The sequence below is a fragment of the Ammospiza caudacuta genome, chromosome 1 (assembly GCF_027887145.1).
Source record: "Ammospiza caudacuta isolate bAmmCau1 chromosome 1, bAmmCau1.pri, whole genome shotgun sequence".
NCBI classification, from domain to species: Eukaryota; Metazoa; Chordata; class Aves; order Passeriformes; family Passerellidae; genus Ammospiza; species Ammospiza caudacuta.
The window spans coordinates 126503188-126522362 of NC_080593.1; the positions used below are offsets into that span (position 1 = coordinate 126503188).

Genomic DNA, 19175 nt, shown 5'->3' on the forward strand with positions numbered 1-19175 from the left:
TGAAAACTTTGGGAAGAAGAAATAAACACTAATAACAGAATCTGCTGAACTGGAGGAACTAACTGAATATAGAATTGGAGTGGCATTTCCTAAAATCTCAGGTATTAGGCTTAACAGTTGGCAAGTACAACTGGCAGAAAGAAATGCTTCTGACTAATAACTTCTGGCTAATAACTACTAGTTATTAATTTTCCATGATACTTAAATAAAAGATAGGAGAAGTTAACAGAACTGGAATGTGTACTGTGGAAAACATATTTTCTCTACTAATTGATTCATTTGACAGAATAGCAGTGTTTTTCAGTGTCAGTCACACAAAATGACTGTTGATGGGAATCATTATGTCCAGGCTTGCACTTCCTTTCAGTGGAAACTGCTATTAACATCTCAGTACCTACAGAAGCAAAGCTTTTTACCTCCCTCTGCTATGACAGTTTGTCATTATGAATTCCATTTCAACACAGTGAGCTGAACAAGATGCACAGATGAAGTGGGGGAAAATTTACTTTTACAGGGCTATTACATTGCTAATTAGAACTAAATAAATATTGAAAGAGGAACTTCTAATAACATTAACGATTAATCTCTTTTAAATGTGTTTTGCTGGAGGACTGTCAAGAACTGTAACCACAATTTCAAGTATAATGAAGCAGAAATAAAGGGAGTTTTTATTATTTTTACCTTTCAGTAGTGAGGTGATTGTTTGCCTACAATAGGCCAATGCAAACGTCCAATAAAGTGGAGGTTTATGCCATTAATAATAAATAAAGTCATCCTGATGAACTTTTACACCTGAATTTACTTGTTTTAATTCTGGAGAAATGATAGAAAATTGAAATTCCCTACAGAGGTTTTCTATATACCTCTATAGATGTCATCATACCTGTTTGTTATGAGAGCTGGGAAAGAATGACATTTCTAAAACTAGAAACAATCCCTGCAGGTACTAATAAAAAGTGGTACCAAACTAGGACCTTGTGTCCCTGCTGCTGTTGGTCTATTCTGGCCAAGTCCCTCTCCCACCTTCCCCAAGATCGCACACTACAGCCATCCCCAGGTCAGCACATCTCAGCTGGGAACCCTTTTCCACAGCTATTTGTCCTTGGCCAAGAACCCCAGCACCAGAAACAGCATTAGGAGCCTTTCTCTTGTCCAAAGAGAAATTTGCAACTGAGGAAGGAAGGACAGTGTAGCTGTCTTACAACACCATAGAGAAGCCATAGTACAAAAGAAATATACCATGCTGATCCTCACTGGCGTTACTTATTTTAATTCACCCTGACCTGTATTAAAGGGCATTGCAGACAGTACAGGACACATCTCTCCTTTCAGTACTTGCTTTTTGGAAGCAGAGACCTTGGGGCCTTCCCAACAGCCTGTGGAGCTGTGCCTGGTAATGTCCTTATGCTGGGCATGTCCTGTGTGGTGTGCCCTGGCACGGCACCGCCAGACATGTTACAGGGAGGGCAGGAAAGTCTTTTTCTGAGACAAGTCTTTTCGTGGGAGGCAGTGCCTCTCAACAGACACATTGAGTTAAACTGAACTTTTTGTCAGTAATGCATTGGCACTTAACATGTAGGACACTGCCTTCGTAGGCAAGGTCATAAATACAAATAAACTTTTTACAGGATGCAGCACAGAGACCGTGAAGCCTTGAAATAAGCAGATGTGTTATCTGCCCATGGTTGAGAAGATCCTGAAAAATATAGTCTGAATATACTATTGTACAGGTAAAATGCAGACAGCTACTAATGTTCCTTTACATCATCTCAACACATTTGGAGGCAAAATATTGAGCTTGTTTCCTCTTTGGAAAATAAAACAGTTGTATCTCAAAACTAAGAGATCAGCTTATTTGTGTCAGGGTTTGTTGTTCCAGGGCTGTATCTGCATACAAGATTAATACATGCGTGCCCAGAAGATTATCTGGTAGGCATAAGGAAAGGCTTTTAAAAAGACATGTCCTAATTTATGACAGCAAAAAAAAAAAAAAAAAACAAACAAAAAAACCCAAAAAACCCCAGAGGAAATTATTACATCCCTAAATGCAGTAAAATCTAATGACTTGTATGTTTTAATCTTATTTTAGAGTTTTGATTTCTGATCTTCTGAGATTCATAACACAATCTTCAACATATATTGAAAAGGAGGGAACATTAATTCTGCTGGTACAAATACTGTTTCACACTCCTTCTCAGGTCAGAAAAAAAAAAAAAAAAAAAAAAAAGCTAAAGTCCTCACAAAATTTTGGCATTGTTCTTCCGAATAGCTCTGTTATACAATAACTACAGGGAGCAGGAGGGTGGAGGGGATGCATGGGAAAGGGGATGTTCTCTAAAGCAAAGAACGCGCTCCTGGCGTTTCCCTGGCTCCGGCTGCCCTCTAGTGCTGTGCCGGAGCGGTGAGGGGCGCGGCTCTTTGCAGGTTTGCGCATCTTCCCGAGACCGCCCTGCGCCTGCATCCACGGGCAGGACACCCAGCACGGAACCGCCTCTCCCGGCTCAGCAGCAGAGGAAGATGTAACCACAAAGCTGAGGAAGAGCTTCTATGAAATTATTTCTCAAGTATTTGCAGTACAAGCACTTCTGAATGAAGTTATTCACATGGTTGTAAACGTAGTCTCTGCTGAGATAAGGAGTGACATAACAACGCAAACCTTAATCTTTCACTGCATGAAAAGGGGAGGGTGGCTTACCTATTGCTGTGGCACAGCCATTGCTACTGTATTTTCTTCCTCTTTTCCTTCCATTTTAATGGGAGTGCAGAAAGCCCAATTCCCAACTAAAGCAACTTTTGTATAGAGAGAATCACCTCAGTGTAAAAGTCATCCCTGGGATTGTGCAAACCAAGAGTAAAGTATGCCACAGTGTATGCAGGCAATGTACCAACCATCAAAAGAGCCTATAAGCTTCTGGAACAGGATCTACACTCTTCATTATTTTTAGCATCTTAATAGCTTGAACTGTGCTAGAAAAATAGTTCTGCTTTGCTTTGGAAGAGAGCATTCCATTCTTTAATCCATTCTCCTCCTCAAACAGGCAGGAGTTTGTAGCTCTTTCATACAGTGCCATAATGTGCTCTCGGCTGAGCGCAGTCCTCCAGTTTGTTTGTTCCAAATGCACACAGCTTTGAAGGGTGTCAGATTTTCTTTGCCCTGTTGTTTTAGCAGACAGACAGCAGATAGTGGCCACTGAGGACATTTCAGAAGCTCCCACTGACCTTTAAGAAGCTGCAGATCTTTGTGTGAAGATTGTGCAAACTGGAGCATGATGTGACAGACTACATTCACTGTTGCTGTTGGTGCTGGATAAGCAGTGATCCAGAGGTGTAATGGATTTTGCTGTTCACAAGATCTGGCTGACACTCTTGAGGTGTCACATCATTGACATCCTTGTGATGCCTGGAGTTTGTGCAAATAAAGGCAGTCATGCCAGCTGCTGTAGATCCAAAACCAGTGTGCTGCTGGAGAGTTGCCTGCCAGCACTGTAGCAACAGGATCAGACTGGTGAAGGAAGGAATTACCTCCCTCACAGGTAGTGAATAGAATTGAATCAGCAGCTGGCTTTGAGAGGATGGGAAGAATCTCAGGAAAAGAAAGAGATGTTCCTTATTTAAAATACTTCATTACCAAGGCCACAAGATGGCATTTTATATCTAGTCAGAATGCCTAGCTCCCATGGACATTAGACTAAGCAAAATTAAACCCAGCTTTAGGTCACAGATATGAGGGGTAGTCCATATTCCATAAGGGGAGGGGGGCAGATGAGGGATTTTCTGCAGGGCTGTTGAAGAGGGCTGGACAGGAGCCTGAAGCCTTTTGTGATTATGGCAATATTTCACCCTGGGAAGAGCTCTGCAGGATTGCATCTACTGGAATACTCTGCTTTGCAGCTAGAGCAAGGCTCTGCAGGCCATCATGGGAAACAATCACAACTGATCAGCAAATCAATAAATGGAGAGCACCAGCAATGGATGATTGCCAGGACAGTAGATGAAGGCTCCTGCATACACAGCAGTGCTAGAAGTCACTATTACCCATTTTGTAGTACTACTTGTTTCAGTGTTTTAGGCTAAAAATGAGTCCCCTCCTTGAAGACCTTTGTTAAGACGAGCAGTAGGCTCTGTAGTAACTGTAGTGACAATGTTTGCCCATTTAAATTCTGAAAATGAAAGCAAAAGGACTGCTTAAATTTGCTCATATTTGCTTTTATTTCCAGTAGTGGTTTTTAAAATTTTTTCACTCACTCCAGTTGCTGAGTCTGGTCACTTGATCTTCTTGCACCTGTAAATTTTGAGTGTTCTTCATTCAGAGCTGAGGTTCAAACCACATTGGAATTTTCCAGCTGAAGTCCTGCTTTGTTCACTGAAAAGCTAAGCAAGAAAGTTTCCTGTACACTCAATCCTTCCTGAGGAATATTCATGACACTGACAGTTAGTCTGTTCAATCTGTGGTAACTGCCCTTCCTATCCAATTGTCTCATTGCCCAGCAAAAGCTATCTTGTAAACATATAATTGTATCTTAAAATTATTTTTAAAAATATCTAAGAGGACTAATTCTGCCACTCCATCTTTCAAAGCAACAAAACCACACCTCTTACAGTTTTGAACATTCAGGTACCACTTCTCATATAAACTCTCAAAAGCATTTTGAATACACAGCAATCTTGACTTCTCTGTTTTATTACAGAAACTTGTCAAAATTGCAGGCTAGATCAGAAACAAAATGTCTTTAAACTTAATAATTACATTTCAGTGTCCTTTCACAGGACAAAAGAAGTGGGCATATATTGAAGAGGTATCTGAGAAGACAATGCCTAGTTTCCAACACAAAGAGTGAAGAGAGCCAAGATAAGAATCATAACAAGTTTTTCCTCAGATAACATTACTGGGAAACCTAACAATGAGAAAGCCACATGCTTCAACGAGCCGACAGACCTCCAGCACAAATGACTGGCAAGATAACCCATAAAGTCTGAGTCTGAAGTTTGAGGTTGGAGATGATTAATGAACCATGATCTCAGTGGAGTAAGTCGAAATATTCACTCCAAAACCCAACTGCAGGTGCACACATAATCCTGCATCAAAAGGCATGACACTCTATGACCTGAGCACATCAGAGGCCAAGAAGTGTGTTCAACTCCAACAGTTTGAGGCCCCCAGATCCAGCCTGATGGGTCACAGCACTGGACGTGATGAATGCTAAGAAAGGAAGCACAGCTAAAGCCACTGCTGCTGAAGTGTATTTATTTCTAACATGTTCTCCCATCTTAAGTACTTCTTAGACATATCTCCATTTCACAAATAAAGTTATGCAGATTTTGTTATACAAAAGCCACAGAAATGGTACAGAAGACATTTCAAAAATAACCATGATCCCACACATATTGTTTACAGCAATAAAGTTACAGTGAAATGCTCAGAAGGTTTACATCCTTGTCAACAGGAATTTAAAAGTAAAGTAATTCTAAGTCTGGCTTTTTGGGAAGACCTTTAAATAGGAGGCTGACCTTGTTAACATTAATCACCCAGCATTAGGTACATCATCAAATTACGTGTTTCTGAAAAATCTGCATAAATCAACTGACATAAGAACCTGACATTTATAATATGCAATCTCATGAAAATTCAATATATCATTTTTCCAAGTAAAAATAGTGGGACATTAGTACATAAAGTCAGGTTTTCCAAAGCACTGTTGTGTCTTAACTAAGCAACCAGTGAGACAACTTTCTTTTCAACACAAAAAAAAAGTCTAAAAACTGATGTGACATCTTTTTTTAAAGTGCATTAATTATCTGAACAGTGCACTGATGCTTTTAAACAATCTTAAATACAAAAATGCAGAGAACCAGTATAATTTTCAAAGTTTACAACAACTGACACCTAGAATGAAATCACTACCCTTTATGTTCGGGTATACATCTTCCTCTGTGTACATTCTGTAAAACACAATGGAAACCTGGTCCTGGTTGTGCATTGCTTTTGTAGCTTACGAAAAAATTAGAAAATTATGTAAAAAATATGGACTGTGGGCTTATTTATTTTTTGCCAGCTGAAGTGTTGAAAACTCTCTTGGATTTAATGATTCCTTAGACTTTGAAACACATTCATCCATGAAGCAACTCAATCAAAATTAAAATTAAAATCATACTGCATCTTAATTTCAAGTAAGTACATTTGGTGATAGGTGTGCTCAGAACTTGATTCTGGAAGATGAACATATTTTCTGGCACAATAACTATTACTTTTGAAATTGTAATGGATTTGCAAGTGTACTGGCCACAAACGAGGCTAAAGAGATTGTGTCTATCTACAACTGGAAAGACAGAATGATGACTACAAAACCAATGATATGCAAGTAATAAAGGCTTTAAATTGCAGCCAAAACTACAAGCAACAAACAGGTTTGGAAATGTGTGAACCACCTCTATAAAAACTGCAATGAGGTAAGGAAATGGATACACTGGAGACCAGACAAAGACTGCATAAACAGTAATGCCTTCATCTTCTTGGGTTCAGGATCAGATGTGATGATGCGGTGTTAGGACAGTGGGTTTTGTTTCTGTCACTGACAGAACTAGTGATCTTTATTTATCTAGACATCAAAGAGTCTCTTGCTATGTGTTCCAGTATAGTATAAAACATGAAAATACTAGTTGCATATATTTACTTATTTTTCTAGATTTTATCTAATTGTGATGTTAAATAAAATACTCAACAGTTACAGCTTACTTAGAATGTTGTTCAACCTCAAAGCTCTACTTAGCAGCCACACCAGCACTGAAAGACTACCATCTATTCAAGGCAGCACGACCACCATGTGGGAAAACGAGACAACATTAGATAAGGACATTTATGGTGCAGCTTTGGTGCTCAGTTGGTTGCATCATCTCTTCTCAGAGGAATTACTTGAAGGGCTTTGGCTATCCTCTCCCCAATAGCTCGACTGCTTGCTGCAATTATTCTCCGAGACATCAAATCAAACGGTCCACCTAGAAAGGAAAGCAAACAAAGCAACCAGTTTATGTATGAAGAAAATTAAAAGTTGGTATGAAAATAAGCACTGAAAAAAATTGAGTGTAAATTATACATTATTATTTAGGATCAAATTTTTCCTCTGGACAAAATGCATTTAACACAACAAGTATCTCATATGAGCTGCATTTAAATTCTCTTCAATGGATGTTTACTGTCTTTCTTCACTTTTCCAGGAGTCCAGCCAAGGGACTAAAGGTTGTCATCTTGCTCAAGAACATACAATTGACCCATTCCTCATCTGTTAACAGGCTGGGAACTGCTCAGTAGTGGTAGCTTGAAAAGAGGACTGAAAAGAACCTGCCTTTTCATTTCAGCTACATTTTGCTCCCCATCAGCCATTTAAAAGGACAAGAGAGTATCATGCAGGCCCATGCATTTACCTGTTACATCCAGCAGCACTCCACCAGCTTCAGTAATAATGATTCCAGCTCCTGCCATATCCCAGCAGTGAATCCCCATCTCGTAATAGGCATCAGCTCCACCTGTTGCCACAAGGCACATGTTCACAGCTGCTGTACCAACAGCTCTAATCCTACAGGAGAGACAAGATGTTGTTTTAACAGAGGAGAGTTTGCAAAAAAGTTACATTGTCTGTAATAGAAAATACAGAGAACACAGAATTGTCATGATGGAAGTGAACTGAACTAGAGCAAGCATGATGAAGTGCTGCAGTGAAACGTGAAAAATAGAAATGAAATGTTACTTTGGAGAGTTTTCAAAATACAGCAAATTTGTAGAAATTACATGTACAAATTCTGTTAATAAATTTTTGTTTAAACACATTTTAAATGATTTCTTGAACTAAAACATATTATGGAAGATCATTTCCTATGAAACAGTAACAGTCTATTCTGCTCTTTGAATGCCTGAATTCAAGGAGAATGTACACTTTTCAGTGCTGAACACTTTTTTTTTGGTTTCTCTGGTGATACTCAGTAAACATCTCTGACCTTCCAAACCCTCTAACAGTAATCATAAAAAATAAATTACACAGCATAAATTTGGTCTGGATAATTTTACCAAACCCTTGTGTCACAAATTCCAGTTTCTTCTGGCATTTTATTTGTAAACAATAGTTTGAGACTGAAGTTGATTTAAGTTGCATCTTGCAATAGTTTAGCTGCTATCAATAACAATTTAATGTACAGTTTACTGTTAATTGAAATACCTGCAGTTTTTAGTAAAAGTCACACTTACTTGCTAAGTTGAACTCACAACACATCTAAAATGTATTTCCTACTTACATCTTAGCATAAATCATTTAGCAACACCACAAGACTTTTTGAAAATAGGAAAAAAACTACATGTTAAGTGTCAAAACAAGAATCCTGAGAATCTCAGCATAAAACTTGTTTGATCAGAAACACAGATACGGTTGAGTAATGAAGAACTGTCTACTGAAAACAACTTTATACAAGATGGTTTGTGGAAATGTAGACTGGCTTATCTGGAGAAGAACAAGCAGGGAATGCACACAAAATAGGAGAAGTTTATGGACAATTTAAACTACTCAGATTAAAACTGTATAGTTTTGAAAGAGCAAAGGGAGATCTACTTTTGTCTTTTATATATATATAAAAAACAATTTTCATTACTACAAGGAAAGGAAATTAGGAAATGTCATATAGCTTCTGTTCATCCAGTTTTATCTTGGGGAAAAAAAGGCACAAAATTGTATTTAATTTTTTTAACTACTAAATACAACACTTTGTAGTCCTGCAAGCCCAAACATGCTTTGCTTCCCAACACTGATTGTTAGCATTTTCTGTTGCATGTCTCAGCTTGAAAAAGTTAAATACAGTTTCTCTGTGGAAGCTAGTAGACAGAAACATTGAAATCGTATTTCATATTTAAGGTGTCAAATATAATGCAACCAAAGCTTTCTAAAAATTATTGTATTTACAATATTAACCACCAGCATATATAAATATTTACAGAAATAGGAAGTACCTTACCCATGAATAGGAATACTGAGAAGTCTTTCCATATTAGAAAGAATTATTTTTATAGCCTCTGGATCACGATTTGACCCCAATTCTGTTACTAAAAGGGATTTTGTAATGTCTGGAAAAGAAACAAAACCTCACTTTTCCAACAGCACAACTTAAATAGCCACAGTAACTAGCAGAGTTTACTTCATTGCTTTCTTATAAGGCTGAATAAAAGTATGAGGTATCTTAATAAAATAGTACATATATCAAACATATAAAAATCTGTCATTATTTGGAAAATTGCAGGAAAAAAATACAATTAAAGAAGAATGATCTGCTCCAACTGAGCATATACATTAACTGATGCCAGTACTAAACAGAATTCTATTGCTATAAAAATTAAAAAAGTCTTCAGATATTACAGGATGTCATTTGAAGCATGGATTTTACTTGATGTAGGGTTGTAAACATAGAAGAGTGGTACTGACTTAAACCAACCTGGGAGAAGCTGAATTGTTTGGCAGATTTGTTTCACTCTAAAGAAACATCTCAAACAGATTGCAGACACATAGGGAATCAAAGACAAAGAAACAAACTAACAAAACCACAATACATGGGAAATAAAATCTTCAATTCTCAAGTCCTGATTTTGCACAGATCACATCATATACACCAAAGAGAACATAAAAGGTGTTTCTTAAAACTAGACAGCCCATGGCCAAAGAAAGTCTTGCAAAACAAAACTATGAGCTAAGAAATATCAATATGCCCAGGCCCCAAATTTCTCCTGTCCCACTTGCAATCTGGCAATTACCAGAAAGAAGCTCCTCAGTTCAGCTTACCTTCTTGGCCTGATACTTGCAGTTTCTGACCATTGCAAAATGCACCTTTTCCTTTTCTGGCAGTATACATCTTGTCTTCTATACAACTGTACACAATTCCAAACTCTATCTGCAAGAAAAAGGAAAATTACCTTCTGGGGTTTTTCCCTTTATTCCTATTTCCTGTGAAATAGGAAATTACAGAACTTAGTTGTAACTAGAAGCAAGCAATTAATTTGAATTTGATTAGATATTAAGTAATAAAAACTATACCTTTTTGTTTACAACAAAGCCAATTGAAACTGCCACAAATGGAAACCTACAAAACAAAACATTTCACTAATTTATAGTAGATACTAAATTTCTTTCATTACCATGTTTACTCTTAATAAAGACAGTTAAATGTAATCTATATTTCAAAAACAAACTTGGACTATACAGAACTGAGTTTTCTGCAATTTGCACAATTTAGCTGACAATAGAGCCAACAACACTGGTTACCATTTGAAACACAGTTTTCTACCCACTGGGGCTGCCATTCCTGTTAGAGCTGTTCCTAGCCTAGGGACTGTTTTTTGCAGCCAAAGAATGCAAACAAACCTTTCTCAGAAGGAACAAGCTGGCCAAAATGGTCTCATAGAAAGAACCAAGGTAGCTCTCCCACCACCTCCCCTTTCTCCACCAAAGCCATGACAAAGAGAGATATTGAAGAATGCAGGAAGAGTGAAGAGAGTGGGACTACGTAAGACATGGTGGATTGCATCTCAGTCCAAGTTTGAAACAATCAACTAATGAATTAATTTTTACTTTTTTTTTTTCAATTCCTAGACATTTGGTTTTATTCTTTCTGCAAAAAATGCCAACTTTTAAGCCTGTGGATTCAGCAGAATGGGTTCTTTCCCTATAACTTTCTGAACATGTTATTCAGCAGGATTCAGAAGGTGTTTCAAAGCCATTGTGCACACAGCAGCAGTCATTTCAAAACTGAAATCAAGCAGACACACAAAAGCTCACTGGGGCCAAAATCTATCACATTTAAAAGATGTAATTAATAGGCTCTCAGCATTACACTGTAAGTCCCCTCCTCATCTTGGGTGTGAAATACCATTGGTAATTACTGGTGATATTCTGCTTTCTTTCATAGCTGGGGCTCCTAGACCTCAATGGATTTGAAATTTCTTAGATATCAGCACCTGAAGCTGTTACTCCCTTTCTGAAGATGCTGCAACTTCTTATTCTGTATCCTGCTCCTGTTGAAATCTGCACATCTATCTTTGAAATCCATACCAAAGGCTGCTGACCCCTGCTATATAATACAGGCCTCGTATGGAACAGGTGATGTAGGTAACAGAGCAAGACTATTACAACACTCAAAGGAATATCAAAATGCTTGCAAAGACTGCCCAATGGCTCTCAATAAGCAGCAATTTGTAACTATTAACAAGTTCATAGAATCTCTTTTAAAACTGTTTAAAAATTAAAAACAACTTCACTTTCATGGAACTGGAGAAAGAAAAAGGGTAATCAGATGAGGTTGCTAACATAAAAAAAATGAAAGGTGGACCTGTGTACAAAGTTGGTGGTTCCATCAATAGGGTCTATAATCCATGTGGGGTTATCTGTCAGAATGCTGCCCTCTCCAGCTGCAACAGACTCTTCGCCAATAAAGCTAGAGTAGAAACACATTTAAAGACAGAAAATGTTTAAAATGTCTGAATTACAACACTGTCCTTGACATTGAAATTCTTAAAAGTGAGATGAAGCTTTGAGTATCACCAGTGATCATATGCAGAAAGCTGACAAATACAGTATTTATCCAGAAAGCACCAACCATATCTGACCAGGTTTGCATTAGTATTTATGATGTCAAGGATAAGCACAATATGTGGGGAAAAGAATTTTGTGTTTCAACATAGAAACAATACCAGAATTTAGCATTCACAATATACTAGAATAATACCGGAATTTAGAATTCAGAACATTGATGTTTTTGTAACTTATTTCCATAACAGCATCATCAAATTTTGTTCAAAATAGCTATAACTATTTACACCTTTCAGCTTATTTGTGCTATACAACATTATTTTACAGTTTGTGTTTTCAGTGAAGAATGTCTCTGTGGTCTTACATACCTTGTTAGAACATGCAGCAACTGTTAAATTTGAAGACTGATTTCAACCCAAATTTGACAGAAAGTTGTTAATCTCAAAAGTTTAGTTTTACAAGCATGACAAAATGGTAACATGATAAAGGGATGAAATTCAAACCAGAGTTCCTGAAGAAGATGGGTGAGTGCATGCTCAGCCACAGTACTAAACCCCAGGACACAGCATCCCAAATTCCACAAGTTTTGCTACTCAGAAAAGTGTTTCAGACTGCAAAATTATTAGAATGAATCTAAGTGGGAGGAATTCTCTTTGAGGCCTTTTGCAGGTTGTCACAATTTATCACACATTACTCAACCTATGAAAAGTTTGCAGCAAACACACGCTTTCCTCCAAAACCACGTAAAATAACTGCTGTGAGGAAACAGATGAGGTCTCTTTAATATTGACTGGGAGTTTTATGATTAACTACAGAAGTGAGGATGACTAATCAGAGAGAAACAGCATGTTTCCAAAAAGCAGCAGACCTTCAGAAAAACAAGACTGAATATAGGTGGATGAGTAATTCACTAGAAAGTTCAGCACCATTATGTCTAATGTGACACTGGTTACCTAAAATAAAAAGAAGCTAAAATATTCTGAAATGCTAATCAATGTCACAGAAACTGTTACTTCAAGGTCATTCCACAAAGTCTATATGCTTACACTAATTTGGTTGCTGAACTTTTGCACCACCTCAGCTATTCCAGTTCTTTATCAATTTCTTACATTTCATGTTACATAGCTACAATAACAAAATCTCCAAGAAAATGAAAGAAAAATTAGCAAACTGACTTTAAGGAAACTGCACTGAGCTTGAGCCATTATGTCAAAATGCTAAAGACAGACCCATGTAAGCAAAATACAGATTACCCTTCAAGAGTACATTTCTCAGGGGGTGGAAGAAGGGGAAAAAAGTTGGAAGAAGGAGATGGAAGAAGGGGAAAAAAGGGGAAGAGCAATAAGAAAACCAGTATTTTGTATGACAGTCTTTTTGTCACGCAGAAGAAGACCCTGTCTTCTTTTAAGGATGTTTTATGTTGTAAAACTGTATGAGATCTGCCAAAGGCACACTCATTACCACAGGACCCATCCAACACAGACAGCAAAGGCACACTAGTTTCAAAAGAAGACAAGAAATTTGGGGGTTAGGTCTCCTGGGGCCACCTTTCACTTTCCAACACAATAACCAGGAAGTTTCCCAACTGGAATTGACTTTCAGCCTAAGTTTTGTCTCATGACAGTAGACCTGGGGACACCTTGTTTTGTTACTACAGCCCTGGGCAAAACTTCATCCCACTACTACTCTAAAATACTTAATTTATTGAAGGTAATGCTACAACTTGCCAGCATGCCAGCTGCAATAAAACTCTGCCAAGCAAAATCATAAACTTTCAATTTTTCTTCTGTCAAAAGCATACAACAAGCCATACCTGTGAGAAGGATACTTTTCTTTTATCAAAGAAATAATGAAGTTTTCTACTTTTTGATCAGTTTCTGTCACTAGATCTACAGGTGAGCTTTTAGTCATAACAGATATTTCTTCTTTGAGTGCTCCACGGATTATCTGTTGAAACAAAAACAAATAAAAATTATCTTTCATTGTTAGCAATATGGAAAATACTAGGTTTCAAATAAATATTTCAAAAAAACCTAACATAATTTTTACAATCATTTTCTGTACTGCACACACAAAACACAAGCAGTGACATAACCTGGATTTAACTGCAGGAGCTGGCACTTGCATATCTAGTCCCCATTCAGTACGTAGTTTTACATAGCTTTAAATCTAAGTACAAAAGGAAGATCTCCAGGTAGATGCAACTGGAATCCCTTTTGTAAGGACAAATTTTAGATTTACAAATTTAAATACCAGAGTTGAATAAAACACCTAACACTGAGCTCAAGTCAGGTATTTTTAGCCAGACCTGGCATTTATGATCTTAAAACTGTCAGTATCAGCCTAAGCAAGAACCCATGTCACACAGCCCACAGAATTATTTCACTGTAACTCAGAAAGATTTTCTGAGGGAAGACTTTATTAAATGAGGCATTGCAGAGACAATGTTCCACAGACTTTGCAGCTCCAGGGGACAGAATTGTTACATGTGCCATCTTGTTTGCCTGCCACAGCCTTCAAATGTACTAAGTAGAACTACTAAGAACCAAAACATTTGGTAACCACTTGTGCTGAGGCTTTGCCAAGATGTACAAACCTTTTCTTGTTCTAAGCCATCTCACACCTCATATGGCAAAATATCATCACTGTAAGGGATGGTTCTTATTTACAGAAGCAAAGCAGTCTTCATAAAGAGAAACAAACATAGATTGGTTTGGGTTGGAAGGAGCTTAAAAGACCATCTAGCTCCAGCTCTCCTGCCATGGGCAGGGACATCTCCACTAGACCAGACTTAGAGCTCTGTCCAGCCTGGCCCTGGACACCTCCAAGGACAGAGGGAACACAATATGGCATTGAGTACCATCAACGAGTCCCGGTACAAAGCTCACTGAGGTGTCCCCAAGAAAAGACTGTCACCAGCTTTCAGGTGGTAAAATAATATCGCAGACAGGAGTAGTTTAAGGGCGAAAATCGACATGCTCTTTGTTTACCACAATTCTGAATTTTATTTTTTAAATCAAACTCAAGGAACAGAAGCTACTCCTTAGTCTTTAATCGGACTCCAAGGCAAGGAAAAGTGCAAAGTTGTTTTCTTGAGTTAACAGATTTCCAAACATAAAAGACACTCTAATCTTGTACTTGAACATCACAAACTATTCTGCCCATTTAGGTTTTTGACAAAACACTACCCAAAAGAAATTCCAACATCAACCTCCTTCAGAAGGTATATACATATTAGACTCAATAAATCACCTTATTATTTATAAAGAGCTTATACATACCTCCCCAGCTTTCCTTGCTAAACCAACTGCATAATCCATACATTCTTGCCAGGGATCTGCCATCTTTCCAGAGATAAAGAGCCTAGCAAAAGGAAAGATTAACACCAAAAATTATTAGGGCTTGTTTTCTTCTTCTTTTTTTTTTTTTTTATTTTTACAAATTCGTGGTTTTTTCCTTCACCTGGTTTAAGTACTGCTCCAAGGAGGAAACAGGCAACGCGCACGCCCCGCCCCGGCCCGCCCCGGGCTGCCGGACGCGTCCCGAGCGCTGCCGGACGCGCGGCCCCTCACGGCGCCCGAAATGGCGGCCGCGCCGCGCGCCGCTCTCACCGCCGCCGCTGCCGCCGGGCGCAGGCGCCGCGCGCGAGGCCACGGGCGGGCCCGCCCCCTCCGCCGCCGCTCGGTGGCGCCCGCGCCTGCGTGTGAGGGAGCCCGGGGCTGGGCGGGGCTGGGCGAGGCCGCCTCGGCGCCGGCGCTGTCAAAATGTACAGGGGAGGTGGTGAAATTAGGCTTTGATGTCGAGTTCTTGTTGTTAATTAGACGTGGCAGGGCGGAGATACCGTAAATGCTCTCCCATGGAGCACGCGATTGAAGTTTATCATAGAATTGAAAGGATGGCTTGGGTTGGAAGTTGGTTTAAAGATTGTGAAAAATGCATGTATTTTATGATTGGCTTTTCGCAAATATTAAAATGAATATTATATGTATTGTGTTAGAAAATAATGCTGTATTAATTTTCTTAAGTACTGTGTTAAATATAGTTTTAGGTTATAAAAATTGTTAAAATAAAAATGATGCTATGTAGGATGCTTTGTTTAACAGAAAGGGCTTGCAGCGAGATAGCAGCCACAGGACACCTAAATCTTTCAGAGAAAGGGAATTTATTGCCTTCTTATCAGAAGAAACCAACTTCTTCCCGGCTTGGAGGCGCTGTTAGGATTAGAAGGAAGAAGTTGACACTGACCAGACAGAATCCTGTGTTTGAATGGAATTTATGCATCATGTATGAAGTGTATGAATATGCAACAAGCTATTGTTCTTAAGGGTTAATCCTTTGTTAACGGGGGTCCTTTTTCGGGCTCGTGATGCCCAGAAAAAGGTACCCGGACGTCCATAACTCTTTGTTTTTATTGTCTCATATTGTCCTAATTTAATTTGTCCAAATTGTTATTACTCTAATTGTGTTACTATTCTTTTTAACTATTTTATTACTATTAAACTTTTAAAAATTTTAAAAACGAGTGATTGGCGTTTTTCACAAGATCATAAGCAGCGCCTCTGCCGTGGCCAGGGATCCCTTGCACTAGGCCAGGTTGTCAGAGCCCCATCCAACCGGGCCTTGTTCCCTTCCCGGGGCGGGGCATCCACATCATCTCTGGGACACCCGTGTCACTGCCTCGGAACCCTCACGGAGGGCGAGTACACAGAGTTCAGCGGTTTTTGAAAGCAATTTGCAGTGCAACTGATGCATCTTCAATATTAATTAAAATCATATAGAGGAAAAAACTTTCCAAGCCTGACTGATACCGATGTAATTTTTCCCCCTGTTGTCTTTTGAGCATAGGTTCTGTTACCAGGTAAAGACAAAACACTGAGGGCTTGTTTTGTTCTCACAAATTGCAGCTGATATAAATGACTGTCCTATGTAAAATGGCGATCTGGCTAAACAGGTTAAGGGTTGCAATTTGCTTTACACTTAAAATAACCATAAAATGTCTACCACACCAAAAGAAGCAGTCCTACCCCACTGCCCCAGTGCCAGCCCAAGGCACAGCTAGGCCAAAGGGGGTTCGTTTTGTCCTTTCCACATCACTGAACAAGTTTCCACTCTTTCACTAAATCTGTTGTGTGGGGCAAGTCACTGTACAATTCCACATTTCCTCCTTCCCATCTCATAAACAAGAATCAGCCTGCTTTTTAAAGTATTCATAGTAATTAAAGAACTACAGAGATGATAAGTTGTGTTTTTACTGATTATTTTGCAAGTCATTCTTTACAAGGTTATACCAAAAGCACACAGACCACTGAAAGAGGCACTTTGGCTCAGATTTGATTTTTGTTGAGGCAAGCAGCTGAACATGCCTCAGTGCAATCTATATAGGACTGCGTGAGTGTTATGAAAAATGGCTTTTTTGACATCATTAATGTATACTTAACATTACAGCAAGGGCTTTACAGGAGATTTCAAATTCTGCATTCACCTTAAAATCAACAGAAGTAAAACAGGAATGCCTGAAGTTCTCTCCTAACAAGTATAAGAATTTTCCTAATCCAAACTACAATTTCTATTCCAGCTGAAATTTTGTATTTTATATATGAGGCTACTAGGAGGAAAAGTAAGCTGCAAGGTGTATTTTTAAGTGTCACCTGATAAACTGGATTAACAGAGGTGATGTATTGATAAAAAAAGTCTGCAAACCGGACTGATCACACCCCAGGGTACCTACGTTTCCCAAACAGAGAAATAGAAAATTGTGAAAATAAAAGTATGAGAGATTACTGCCTGCTGTCTTAGTGTGGTATATTATTTTTTGTTTAGTACAGCTGATCTAAGAGGTCACACGTCCAAGCAGAATTGAACTCTTGCTGTTAATACAACTCTTTCCAAACTGTTGCATATATTACATGCATATATTACAAACCATGCCAACCTTGCAGCAATGTTTGAACCTGGCACAAGGCCAGGAGCTGCTACCACAGCATCTCACAAAATGTTTGTAAATCCTTGACCATGTGCATTCTCTAAAATTACAGCTAGAACAACTAAAATGCTTGATATTCACCTATTTTTGTAGTTTGGCTGAAAGTACTGTTTGTTGTAAAATCAGGAGGTATTTCTTTTGATAAAATCCTTTTCTTGCTTGCATAACTTTACATACTTTTTTTTGCATCTACTAGAAGTTAAAGTTTTGTTTATTAACTTAGAAGTGAAACAATTCAGCACCTTCTAAACACAGGCCTGTAAAATTAATAGTGGTTTCAAATGAGAACTGACTCCTCCAAAGTATTTTGTTTTTTTTTTTTTTTCAAATGTAGTTGCTGAACTTTCTGTATGAAAATGTGCTAAGACAATGAGTTTAAAAAAATGAAACAAAACAAAATGCTAAGTAAAGATACGCTGGAATCTAAACAGGTAAAATGAGAGCAGTTCTAACCTATGCAAGATCCTGGAGGTCTGGAAAAGTTTCTGCTTTTGTTCCAATGACCATTGATTAGGGTGGAGTGGAGTTTTCATCTCTTCTCAATTATATATCTGTCAGACTAATTTGGTTTTGCTTCTCTGTTTCTGAAAACTACCTGGAATGAGATTCTGTGTACAATCCTAGACACATTCCTGGAATAAGATGATAGTGAAAACTTTTTGGAGTCCTATCAACTGTGACTTGCCATGTTTGTACTGTCATTTACAGGCTGATAGACCTTAGCCATTACTGGCAATTGATGAAAGCAACCATGCTGGTAAAACCTTTGAGGTCTCCCCAAAGATTTACTTCCTGCATCCCAAGTCTATTTTCTCTTTATCCACAAAAAAGTGTTATTTCAGTTATTTTGCCTGCAAATGCTATTTTCAGTTATTTTGCCTGCCAGCAGGGGCAGGAGGGTGTAAGCAGAAAATTATTGAAGATTTAGCAGAAGATTTTCTGCTAAAAAAAGGAGAAATGACCCTGTTGCACAAAAGTATTTTTCACTTGCTTTTGTAGAAACAGAGTGGGGAAGAGCTGGGCTCTTCCCAGCTCACTGGTTCCACAGTGCTGGTTGGGCTTTTACTGCATATTCTGTACCACAGCAGCCTAAGATAAAAAGAAAGATGAAAAGACAATTGCAGATGAAAGGGAGGAAAACTAGAAACAAGGGAAAAGGGAACTGTTCCTCTTGTACTGGAAAGCAAGATAACAGCTGGAGAGACAGGCAGGGGAAAGCAGAAAAATGCTCCTGTACTTTCCACCGACAGGAGACAAAGATTTCCAAAATATCCAGCCACTGAAAACCCTTTCCTTCATGGAAACCAAAACCATCTTCCTTTGCATGACATCCCCAACACATCCAGTAAAGCAATTTATTCATACCTAAGTAATGTCAAAACTACAGTTTTGTGTGAAGTAAAATAAGTGACAGGCTTACTTCTGCTTCATAAAGCTTTCCTCCTAAATGTCATTAAACTATTAGAAGAAGAAAATGTGAACCTGGTGTATGGACAGTGCTGGTTCCCAAATGCAATCACATCTGTTTGTGTAGATGTAGAAAAGATGCTGCATTATCATACTATGTTTCTTTCCTTCAGAAAACTGTCATACTGCAAGTTTATGTTTTCATTATTTATTAAAACATACTGTTTCCA

The 19175-nt window shown here is 38.4% G+C and overlaps 1 protein-coding gene across 1 annotated transcript; it reads right to left on the minus strand.

Annotated features, from left to right (window-relative positions):
• Window positions 1–5228: 5228 nt before the first annotated feature.
• Window positions 5229–15178, minus strand: IMPA1 (inositol monophosphatase 1). Its single transcript, XM_058824665.1, has 9 exons — window positions 15018–15178; window positions 14837–14918; window positions 13369–13502; window positions 11356–11460; window positions 10065–10110; window positions 9813–9921; window positions 8995–9103; window positions 7420–7571; window positions 5229–6993 (listed from the first exon to the last, which is right to left on the minus strand). Exons 2-9 carry the CDS (start codon window positions 14897–14899, stop codon window positions 6875–6877), a joined length of 837 nt encoding a protein of 278 aa, XP_058680648.1. The 5' UTR covers window positions 14900–14918; window positions 15018–15178; the 3' UTR covers window positions 5229–6874.
• Between the last annotated feature and the right edge of the window lie 3997 nt (window positions 15179–19175).